This window comes from Xenopus laevis, chromosome 6L (genome assembly GCF_017654675.1).
Source record: "Xenopus laevis strain J_2021 chromosome 6L, Xenopus_laevis_v10.1, whole genome shotgun sequence".
NCBI classification, from domain to species: Eukaryota; Metazoa; Chordata; class Amphibia; order Anura; family Pipidae; genus Xenopus; species Xenopus laevis.
Genome location: NC_054381.1, coordinates 91,829,426 through 91,842,230, shown reverse-complemented (window position 1 = coordinate 91,842,230; position 12,805 = coordinate 91,829,426). Strand labels below are relative to the sequence as shown.

The window sequence follows — 12,805 nt, the reverse complement described above, 5'->3', positions numbered from 1 at the left end:
CAAATTCAGCACAATAATTCCTGGCTCTAGAATAATGGCCTCCCTTAAATCAGCCAAGGCCAATGAGTGGTCCTTTTCTAAAATATGCTCAAAAATACAGTTGGATTATACGGTTGTATAAAGTACTTTTTGCAAGGCATAGCATTAATGGTATGTTGTCACACTCCTTTCCACTATCCATGGGAAATTCTCCGGCCTTATTTTTTCTTAATACTTCCTCCAGAACCTGTTCTTGCCCGTTGATGGAATCTGGAGGCCTAAAATGGTCACTAAATTTAAATATTGGACATTCTAATTTCCCCCATGTTATCTCAGTATAACAACATAGAACCATTCCAACAACACTATGGGGTAGGGTAAATCTCTACAAAATTATTTAACTACTCAAATTTTTATAGACTGCATAACTCCCCACCCTGTTAAACCTCCATGTGGGCTGTTGGTAAACTATTATTAAGCCTATTGTATCAGAGACTCTACGACTAATACAATTGCCCAGTGCCAGCTCATCCTACTGTGCATGGAGGGCAGACTGTAAAATGTCAGTGTGCAATCCCTGAACAGTAACACCATTTCTTCCTCTCTTTATTAACTGCAATCTCCCTCACTTTTGTGACTTATATCCCCAATTCAATATCAAATTATTAGGTGATTACATAATAAAGGGAACTTTTCATCAATTAACTCCAACTTAAGGAGATAACCAGACAGCTGGAAATCAAAATACATTCAATTCCATCATGCATTTAACTCACAGTTCTCAGTTTTCAGCACTAAATCTCCAATTCAAATCCACCCTTTTAAAAATTACCACTACATGGCCCTCAAACTAGCAAGCTGGTTTCTAGATTATATAAACTTTTATCAATTCATTCCATTTGGAAAAGCTCTCCTCAAATGCCGAAGCATAAGCAAGGAACAATAGGAGGAGGCAGTTGTTGCCACTAAACAAAAGAAGAATACTAAAAAAAAAAAAAAAAAGAAGGAAAAACTACTGGCAACATAGAAGATGGGGGAACAAGGTCCCACTGTGGGTGCTTGGATATTACAAGTTTTCCCACCTTATTAAAATTATATCCATAAAGCTAAAAAGGTTCAACAAAATGAAAATACAAAATTAAGTTGATACACTGTGTAAAATGTAGATGAAAAAGACAATAGGATGATTTGCAAATCATTTTTACCCTATATTTAATATTGCAAATAATACAAAGACATCCTTTCAAATGTTGAAACTGAGAAATGTTTTCCCCATAAAATATATGCTCATTTTGAATTTTATTCCACACGTTTAATAAAAAGTTGTGTAAAGTTAATTCCAGAGAGGCTGGGTCTCTAAAAGTAAAGATGGGAGGGGTATACCACTCTGTGAAACACTGTGCAGGAAAATATTGCAATAATTAAACAATACCACTCCTCAATGTAAAATTGCAAGTAATTTGGGGATTTCATCATCTACTGCCCATAAGGTCAAAGTAAAATGTGGTGCATTAGTGCACATGGTATGGGGGGCTTGTACATCTGGGAAGGCACCATTAAAAGAGAACTAAACCTCCCATAGTAATAACTCCCCACTGCCCCCCTCCCTGCCTACCCCTGCACAGTCTTACAGGCGCCATCTTCTTCTCTTCGGTAATCTTCGAGTCTTCTTCCTCCCTGAAGATTACTGAAGAGAAGAAGATGGCGCCTGTGAGCTCTGCTGCGCTCACTCTACATGTGCGATTGCTATTTCTAGAGGAGACACAATTTAGGGGTAAGACTGTGCAAGGGGGAGGCAGGGAGGGGGCCAGTGGGGACTTATCCCCATTGGGGGGGTTTAGTTCTCCTTTAATGCTGAATGATATAAACAGGTTTGGGAGCAACATATGCTGCCATGCAGACAATGTCTTTTCAGGGAAGGCAAGACAATGACATCTGCATTCTGCAGGTATTACAACAGAATAGCTCCATTGTAAGAGAGTCTGGGTGCTAAACTGGCCCACCTGCAGCCCAGACCTGTCGGTCATTGAATACATTTGGCACATTATGAAACAAAAAATATGACAAAGGGAACCCTGAACAGTTGAGCAGCTGAAATCCTCAATCAAGCAAAAACGGGACAACATTTCACTTTCAAAATCACAAATTAGTCTCAGTTCCCAAACGTTTACAGTGTTGTTTAAAGAAGAGCTGGTGCAACACAGTGAGAAAAATGTCTTTGTCCCAACTTTTTCTGAAATTTTCAAAATTCAAAAAGAGCTTATAGTTTTCAGAAAGCAAAATCTCTCAGTTTCAACATTTGATATTTTGCCATTTGATATTTTTTAATATTTGCAATTAGATATATGGTTTCAATGATTTGCAACTCATCACATTCTCTTTTTATTAACATTTTACACAACTTTTTTGGAAACAGGGTAGAACTTTGACGACATATTACAAATGTTTGAAGCCTTGGCTTTCTTGCTTATACATCAACACATCAGCATGTTGAAAATAATACGTCAGGGACTAGTATATTCATTTTTATTCATGTTCTGGGACCTATATATACAAACAATTCCAACGGCACTCTCCATTCAAAAATATGACAGCTGGGTGCTAGCCATAGAAAATACAGTCAAGTAGTCGAAAGCACTCACAGCTCATTCCATCATTTCAAAGTGGTAAAAATTCTATATTACACACTCACATCTACACGTATGATGGAATGAGCTGTGAGTGCAGCTTGCATCTTGATCTACATTGCACTAATTTTAGTAAATCAATATGACTGATATAAAACTTTTGCATACCATTTGGCTTGTTGAATGCATTTTATGTGTGTACAATGGTAAATTAGATTATATATGCATTGCCTTTACCATTATACCTGAGGTAGAGAGTGCCCTTATTTCTGTATTATAACGAATTTTATTTAGTCACAATTGGTAGCATACCTGAATAATGTTAATGCACAGATAGCACACATCGTCTTGTATTTTCTGCTGCTGAAAAATCTGTCAAGCAGAAAAAAAATCAGTACCAATGCTCCTTTATACAGTCAGAAAATAAGAACTGTAAAAAAGCACATAACGAGAACAAGTGAAAGCAAAAATGTACACTACATTCATCTATAACAGTGAAAATGGTTCTACTACACAGCACATAAAACATTTAGTGATATTTATGTTGCTGGTTGCACACTTATGAACAAATTATAAAAGTTAAGTCATGTTATTAAAACAATTCTCTAATGTGAATGGTCGTCATCAAACGTATTTTCCTTATGAAGGTGCCTGTGTTTGCAGAGAAACAAATACCACAGAAGTACAGAATTGGTTGATTTTTACTGGTAGAAACCAAAGATTTTTGTGCTAGCCCAAACAGATTGAAGGAGATTGTAAAAAAACAGTGCTAATAATGCTGAACCCAAAGCTGAATATACTCTTTGGAAAGCACTGCCATTTTGCTTTAACCATGTGGATTACATGAGAATAAGAGCAGCAGTGTTCACAGAGAATCAGAGATGGAACTAAGACATCAGCTGTGTAGACCTATTTAGTGGAGTGGAGAAAGACAAAGTGAAGGGATAAAAAGTTATGGGGCAATTGGAATAAGGTACAAGTGTTGTAACAAACTTGGCAAATTAGGAAATGCTTTGTGAACATGCCACTGTGCCATTGTATCAGAACTGTGATATTAGCACTTCATTTTGCCTTTACCAACTTCCATTGTTTATCAGTAAATAATAAAAAAAAAGACCAATACTTACACTTGCTTCTCCTGGCTTACATTCTATAACTCCTTTCAGTGACTGCAGAGCCTGTATGACACACTGCTCAAACTGGGATGGCTAAAAGATAAACAAAAATATTAAGGAACTGTACATCTATGATGTTCTGGGACCGTATGCATTACCGTATACTGAAAACAACAAAATCATCTAAAACAGAGACTAGAAAACTGTATAATATGAAGAGTTACCAGAATAGATAGAATGGGACAGCTCTCCTATACTTCTTGATTTTAAACAACCTTCACTGCATTACCGGCCAAGCAAGGCCTCATGTTATGATCTGAATAACTGGTACTCTTCAAAAGTACAAACTGTCTCAGAATGCTTGTTGTCTTGCTAGGCCAATTAACTAAAAATCTTATACATTCACAAAGGAGTACTGTCATGTTTTTTTCAATCTTTGTTAACATATATGGCAAGTGTGGGCTGCCTGGGACTTGCTATCAGCTACAGCAATTAAATCCCCTCACATAGATGTTTCCACTGCAAAATGAAACATTCTCTGTTAGATACTTATCACATATCAAAGTGGGGAATCCTAAAGAATTTCCAGTGGTCGATGTTTTGCCTACTTATAAAATTAGCCATCATGATGATTGCGAGCCATGAACTGCACTGAGCAGCATCATACATCCAAAGTCTCATTGCACATGTAAACCACGACTGCAATGGAAATCCAAAGCTACCATTGGTAACATTTAAAACATAATAAAATGGACCTTTTGGTTCTATTATATTTTTTCTTTTACATCTTTTTTTTATACAAATTTATACTGTTATAATTACTTCTACTGTCTACTTCTAAAAATGTGCCTAATAAAAGAAAACATAATTCGAAGCAACTTTGCGATATACATTCATTACAATTTTTTATGGTTTTAAAGCTATTGCTATCGAAAGCATGGTTTGTCCTTCCATTTCTATGCCTTGTCCTGATGGCCAATAATACTGTGGATGTAAGACAAGGCAGCTCATTGACAGACTTGCCTTTGCTGGGGAACCAAGACTTTTGCAACATTGTTTAAAAAGTAACAACCAGACATTAAGCAAATGCTGCTTTGAATAGCAATATTTTTTACAAACAACTTCAAAAGCACTGACAATTTTTAATTAATGTAAATTGGAAAGTTGCTTATAATTATGTTTTCTTTTTTCAGGCACATTTTTATTTTGGGGTTGACTTGCCCTTTAAAAAGTGTTGCTTTGTGTGTAGAAATGTCAGAAGGTAAAATGTGAAGCATATTATCTTAAACCGTAGCATAAAAGTATAAAAAATTGTATAAAAATATAGAAGTAATAGAAAAAATACAAATATAATAGCCAGAAATCGGCTTTCAGAATTTGATCTTTTTTCATACACTTTTAGTCATTGCTACTCGTTTCCAGAAAGCTTTGGTGGTTTATCTGAATTTGGTTTATGCCAGCAATAGTATTGCAAGCTAGCTTGATTAAAACTTAGCAGGACAAACATAGCACCACATCCAGTAGTCAGACTGCACTATGAATGGAACATTAATACTGAACAGTGAAAGTGTTAATAGTTATCTTGCAAACTACATTTTTTTTCTCCAGAAAGGAAGTGGTTAAATGCACTCAATTTGGAAGTCTGTGTTTTTAGTCATATCTACACCCATTTCTTTCGCGCCAATCAAGAGTTCACACAGTTTCAGGCAAAAAAATGGAATAAACATGGTGACATATTTTTACTTTAGTGTTTATGGAAAATGCATTAGTTTTCATAATATGGCAACTATACAGTATATTAGGTTGTGTACTGCACAAGCAATGTGTTGTGTAATTGGCATGGCTAGCATGTTTTAACTCAATTGAAGGAAACAATGTCCTCTAATAGATAATATAACATATAATATAGCAACCGCATTTGTTTTCTCTATCGTTTATGCATGTCTGTCATTGCTCCCTATAGAAACCAAACAGCTCCAGAGATTTCCATCTGACTTTTTTAGTACTCTAAATTAAGAGAGAAAGAAGTGCAGGCTGTATGCCAAAGATTTGCGTCGCAATCTGGTATACTTGTGACCAAAAGGTTTGCACTATATTGCAGTCCCACCAAGTATGCATATAACTGCCGGTTGTTGGCATCCGCGAAAACACAATGGTGAAGTAGTAGGCATAATTTTATGTTTACGAAGTGGGGTAATATACCATCTGGAAATTACCTTGTGCGACATCTCTTTAACACCCACATTATGTGAAATTTTTTAAATGGAGGACCATATTCTTGCCCACTTATTCTCGTGTGGGGAGATCCGTATTCCAGAGAGTCATATATGAGCATTCCAGTTCAGGCGATACATCTGTGAGTGTATTGTAAATTATGGAGATATTACTGGTAGTAGTAAGTGAGTTTAGGCATCATCTTTCAAATACAGATCCTTCCAGCGTAGGTGGGTTCGGTGTTTATGAGTGAAAAAAATGGGATACCTTTTGGTATCTGAAAATTTCCAGGTTGGATAGATCGTGTGCTGTAATGTTTTAAGTCCTCTTGGAGAGAGCAATTCATAAATAGTTAGAAGGCCTCTCTATCCACCATGAGAATAAAGAGTGTGATAATCCTGGAGGAAAATCTGGATTGCCTAGTAAAGCCTGCATGTAGCTCCGTGTCTGATAGGGCATTAATGTGGAGGAAGTCCCTGCCCATAAATGCAGATGAAAAGTTATAATTGGATTTTGTATTTTACATTGTTTAACTTTCAGTGGGGTAGCACATAAAAGTGCTGCAGTGGAGAGCGGAGCAATAGATGCGTTTTCAAAATCTACAAAATCACAGTCAGGACAGTGAGGTTGTGGAATGCACTGCCGGGTGATGTTGTGATGGCTGATTCAGTTAATGCCTTTAAGAATGGCTTGGATGATTTTTTAGACAGACATAATATCAAAGGCTATTGTGATACTAAACTCTATAGTTAGTATAGGTATGGGTATATATAATTTATGTGAAAGTATGGAGGGGGTGTGTGTATTGATGCTGGGTTTTCATTTGGAGGGGTTGAATTTAAAGGACTTTGTCTTTTTTCAACCAGATTTAACTATGTAACTATCCAACAATGAACAGCTGGATGAACATGCCCCTGAATCAATTGGGCTAGCCGGGCTACTTTATAATAATTATATAAACATGGAACCTTTAAACCTCCTTGAGATGTTAATCTGTAAAGTGTTGACTTATTGACTCTATGGTATTTATTATGCCAAATAAAATTAAACATCATATTTTGTAATAATTCAATATCTTTCTTATATATTGGAGACGGTAAAGCTCCAAACAAATATAGAATCTTAGGTAAAATCACCATACGAGATGCAGCAATCCGTCCAAACCATGAAACTGACAATTTGTCCCATTCAGTCAACAAACCAAACAGCTTTTGATACATTGGTTTATAATTGCATTTATACAGTAAGGAGTAGATTTTTGTAAGTTTAATGCCCAGATAGTCAACTGATTCCCGCCTCCATTGAAAAGGGAAAATTAACTCCAGCTATTTCACTTGTGGTCTAGGGATCTTAATTGTGAGGGCTTCCGTTTTAGAAAGGTTAACTTTCAACCCTGAGATGCGGTGGAATCAGTTCAATATATGGAATAGATTAGGGAGTCAGAGGTTTTGTCAATGTGAGGCATATATCATCTGCATACATAATTATCTTATGACAGAAACCACCTTTTACATATCCCATGATATCTGGGGAAGTCCGAATAAGGTATGCTGAGGGTTCTATCGCTAGGGCAAATAATAATGGTGATAGTGGACAACCCTGACGAGTCCCCCTAGCTATGGTGAACCTCTGAGACCGCATCCCCATCAACCTTACATGTGCTGTGGGTTTATTATATCGAACTCTGAGCGCATCTAAAAAGGGACCAGTGATATTATATCTGGATAGCACTGCAAACAAATACTGCCATAATACTGTATTTTATGCCTTATGTATATCTAGCATAAGAGTGAGTAAAGGAACCTTGGAGAGATTTGCATCTGCAATTATATTAATCAGTTGGCGAGTACAGTTTATAGTTTGTCTGCCTGGAATAAAGCCGCATTGGTCCGGCTGGATAACATGGGGTAGGTAGTCAGAAAGTCTAGTGGCCAAAATTTTGGAAAACAGTTTGAGATCAATATTAGGAACCGAGATAGGTCTATAATTTTGAACATCCGAAGGATCTTTATGTGGTTTGGGAATGACAGATAAATTTGCTGTGAGCATATTGTATGGGAGAGATTGACCATGTAGCATGTCATTAAACATAGTCACTAAATGTGGGGATATAATGTCCCTATACTTTTTATAATAACTTGGTGGAAAGCCATCTGGCCCAGGCACAGTGTTATTTTTTAAGTGTTTTATCGCCTGTACTACTTCCATAAAGGGTATTGGGGCATTCAAATTAGCTTTCTCTGCATTTGAAAGTTTAGGTAGAGCAATATCATCTAGAAGTCTTTCCAGAGGGGCTGTAGGTGGCGTATACAGAGCGGTTTAAAAGGACTCAAACTCTTTAACCATATCCACTGGGTTAACTAATTTATTGCCCTCTTTCAACAGTATATATGGGATAGGACAATAACCATGATCCTGTGCTAACAACCGATCCGGTTTGTCCTTAAATTTAAACAGTTTTTGTTTGGTCCAGTTATACACTCTGTCTGCCTTATGTTGTAATAGATTCTGCAATTTATGCCTAGCTTCCATCAAACGTGTAAAAATTTGTGAGGTAGGTGAATTTAAATGCAGTCTCTCCAAATCTCCAATATCTCGTTCCAATGTTTTAATATTATCCAAAAATAGTTTTTTCTTAAGTGTTGCCAACTTTATAAATTCCCCTCTTAACGTAGCTTTATGTATGGCCCATATATGGACCCAATATTCCTCTAAAGCATCCGTTATTTTAGATGAAATCGCTGAATCAACCAGAAGAGATTCATTCAAACGCCACATTGAGCGAGTGGTCGTGTATGAGGTAGGGGTAAAGCTTAACATTATTGCCGCATGATCAGAAAAGGAGATAGGGTAAATTTGTGTATTGGATATCCTTGGGAGAAAGTGCTGAGGGACTAAGAAAAAAATCTATCCTGGAATAGGAGTTGTGAGGAGCGGAAAAGAAAGTGTATTCCAGGTCTGCTGGATGTTGATAGTTCCAGGCATCAACTAAGTGAGAATCAGTAAAAATGCTTCACCCCTTTAGGAGCAGCATTAGCTGTGACAGATAGGGGGCCTTTGCAATCTATAATCGGGTTAACTACTAAATTAAAATCTCCCAGCAATATCATGGTGCACTGGGAATGGTGATTTATTAAGGCAAATAATTAAGTATAAATGTTGTAGGTTGTAGTAACCCTACCAAGATAATATAGTAACTCTCTGGGTCCGCAATTATTTTTTGTGGGGTGAAGTGGACATGGGGGCGAAAGGCTATGGCTACTCCTCTTTTTTTTATCTGAGTACGGCGATGCAAAAATGCCTATGCAGATATGGAGGAGGGCCTTTGTGAGCCCAATGAGTTTCTTGCAGAGCTACTATGTCTGCTTTCAGTTTTAGATAATATGTGGCCGCCATGCGTCTTTTAATAGGGGAATTCAGCCCCTTCAGGTTATGTGAAACTATAGTCACCGCCATATTTGCACAAAGCCCTCCCCCCACCTCACAAATCTAGTAGACTTTGCATATTATTACTGGGAACCACACGCCATTCAATTGCTGCAATATACAACATACATCGCATCCATTGTGTTAATATAAACCTTTGCATAGTAATACTGATAGCATTAGCCAAAACAATTTGCATAGCATACGGTGTATCTCTATTCCAAAATGCTAACCACCATAGTTCAGGTCGTAAATCCAAGCTCCGTTCAATAATAAAAAAAAATAAGGAAAAATACTCAAATATTAGGAAAAGGAAACAAAAATAGACAAAAACCAGGAAATAAACTTGTGTTTAAACTCAAAATCAAGCCTGAGCTCCAACAGGCTCAGGAAGGTCCATAGAAAACTGGACCTTATCTTGGAGGTCAGAGTAGAGTTCACACTGCACAATAACACATCCAGTATGGGGCTTCTCCGCATCCACTGTTTGTTATCAATGTGAAATTAGGACTGAGATATGAGTCTCTGAGCAGCCATATGAATCCTGGATGGCCTTCAGGTGTTTGTCGTATTCGTTTTCCGAGGATACTGTTGTGGTTTAATCCTACATCTGCTCAGCCTTTTTTCCCAAATAGGCTGCAATGTGATATCCGCTTTAGTGGGTTGTGGAATCTCCAAATCTTCATCAATGCCCAGCGCAGAAAGAAACGTTGTGCCTTCTGCCAGATCCGTGATAGTGTGCATAGTGCCATTCTTCAGTACAGTAAGTTTGAATGGGAATCCCCATCGATATTTCAGACCTGCTTTTTGGAGTTGTACCGTGACCGGGCGCAGCGCTCTGCGTTTCATTAAAGTAGTGGCTGCAAGGTCTGGAAATAAGTTATAGCTTCTCCATCAACTTCAATTTCCTCCTTCTACGTTCTCTAGAGGAACGTAGAAGATCTTCTTTAGTTTCATAGTAGTGCAGCCTGGCAATGATATCACGTGGGAGTTCTCCCGCTCGTGATTTAAGACGCAAAGAGCGTGTTAGTAATGTAATGTCCGTCATTGCAGTTTTGAAATCAGACTGGAATGAGGCCGTCAGCTTATCAAATATAGCGTTTAGGCTCGATTCCAGGACATCTTTAGTAAGACAGGACTAGTTTGAGGTAGGTTTGGCTTTAGAAACAGATTGCGGAGATTCGCCACCATTTTGGGCCTTACCTCCGTCCTGTGAGCGCTTGAAGTACGTGCCTACTTCTTTTTGTGATGAGTGCTTGCTGGATGCAGACATGTTGAGGCTCAATTGATACCGAACAACTCGGGTCGTATATTAAGTATGTAGGCGGCCGGTCAGTGTCCCAAATCTTATTGTGTTCCCGGTCACGATGCGGAGCTCCCCTAATATGCGTCCTCACAGCATGGCATCTAGCTCCGCCTGCATACTTCATGTTTTAACAGTATAACTACCTAACTGCTGCTGCATTAATAGTACAGTGTTCACTTCAGAATGTTTTCTTGTAATAAAGAAATAGCAGGGCAGAGTTAGTATAAGAAAATCTGACCTAATCCCTCCTGTTTTTGCACTGCTGCTCCTTTTTCTCCTTGCCATCTCTTTGCCTCTGGCTTTCCTCTGCTCCTTTTCTTTTACACTACTTAATTCTCTCCCTTGTAGCTGGCTGTGCCTTTTACAATTAATTAAATCGAGCTTAACTATAGGCAGTGGCTAATAATTATATCATACACAAGAGTCATGAATATCCTGTAAATTATATCCTTATAAATGGTGCTTTCGGACACGTAGTTTCATATGGTTTTGGAACTCCTCAGTGACTTAAAATATCCTTATATTTTATAATAGCAGTACTTTATTCACAATATGATCATTGGTGGTCAGAAGGGATGCATGAAAAAACGTCACATGCCTGCTCAAACCTGCCTCGGCACAGTAGTCTTCAAACAATTCTTAGTGGTTGTGAATAGTGAACTATTTATTGCAGTTTAGATCGAGTGCTTCTGTAAATGCACCAATGAGTCCTAAGTAAGATTAATCTGCAGATTGTCCACCCCAGCTGCATAGCTCAATGGTGCACAATCCAAGCTGCAATGAAAAGTTGACTATTTGTGCTTTTATAACTGCCTACCATGCATATATATACTGCTGTGGTATTATAATAGTATGTATACATACTTTCCATACTTACAGATTGTTTAAGTGAAACAATATTATTACAGTCTTTACACTTTCTTATGTGAATGAGTAAAAACAATGCACAGCGAACATGATAATTTCTTTTGCAAGCCAACTGCTCCAAATGGTGATGGGGTTATTATTATAATATCAATTAAGAGAATGTAGTTCCATTGCCATCCACTCCAGCCAAAGCATGGTAATTTGCATGGTGATGTGCATAACGGTTTGCCCATGGGCATTCATTTTGTTAAGCTCCCAATCAATACAGTATCTAAAAGAGTTAAGTCTAAAGCAACTGGACATTCTGAAATTTTCTTGAAAACGTTTTAATACTCCATGCAGAGTTTTCTTGAAAATGCACTCATCCAAACAGCTTCTTTAGTTCAAACTTTAGTTTAGTTGAAGTAAAGAAGCAGCTCGGATGAGTAGTGAAACTTTTAGAAAGTCCAGTTGCTTTAGAATTAACTCTGCTAGATACCGTATATCCTGACCTACATGAATGAGAATCTCCATATACTCCCAATCAATAGTTCTAGTTCCAACAACAATTTGGACTCTTTCTGTGAGTGTGTTCAGTCTGTAAACAGTATTGTTTTGCTCCTAGATGCTTCCACTTCATAATCACTTCCATTAATGTAAACCAGCGAAAATCTAAGAAGGCAGAGAACTTGATAAACTGGCTGGTTAAAAGATGATGTTCTAGACATTGGAAGTTATTGCTGCATATACAGTGGCGTAACTAAACACCTAGGGGCCCTGGTGCAAAAATTTGCAACTGCCCCCCCCCCAAAACTCATAGAAGGATGGTGCAGCGGCAAAACTAATAGAAGGATGGCACAGTTGCAATTCCATGTATAAATACCCCAAAACTCATAGAAGCATGGCGCAGTGGCATTTCCATTCCCCAAAACTTATAGAAGGATGGCGCGGTGGCATTTCCATGTATAAATACCCCAAAACTAATAGAAGGATGGAACAGTCTCAATGCCATGTATAAATACCCCAAAACTCATAGAAGGATGGTGTGGTGTCCTGTATCCATTGAAAAGCAGAAAGTTGTGCTCACCACTAATTTTTAAAACCATTAGGCGGGGGGTACGATGAGGCTGTGACTACAAAATACTCAATTTTCATCTGATTCCTTAAGAATTCTATTGCTTCATTATACATTTTACAAAGGGACTAAGTTTTACCTGCAACTTACTAGCTGCTTTCAAAGTAAAACTCCCAAACTTGGCTGCCATTTTATTAGACACCAGTGGGATCACCTG

At 37.8% G+C, this 12,805-nt stretch overlaps 1 protein-coding gene across 1 annotated transcript in view; it reads right to left on the bottom strand.

Annotated features, from left to right (window-relative positions):
• Positions 1-12,805, bottom strand: part of exoc2.L (exocyst complex component 2 L homeolog) — a 138,821-nt gene that overhangs the window by 36,541 nt on the left and 89,475 nt on the right. The window contains exons 18-19 of the mRNA XM_018267739.2: positions 3,734-3,814; positions 2,919-2,978 (exon numbers count right to left, since the gene is read on the bottom strand). Coding sequence (XP_018123228.1) covers positions 2,919-2,978; positions 3,734-3,814 — 141 coding nt within the window. The remainder of the gene's footprint in view (positions 1-2,918; positions 2,979-3,733; positions 3,815-12,805) is intronic.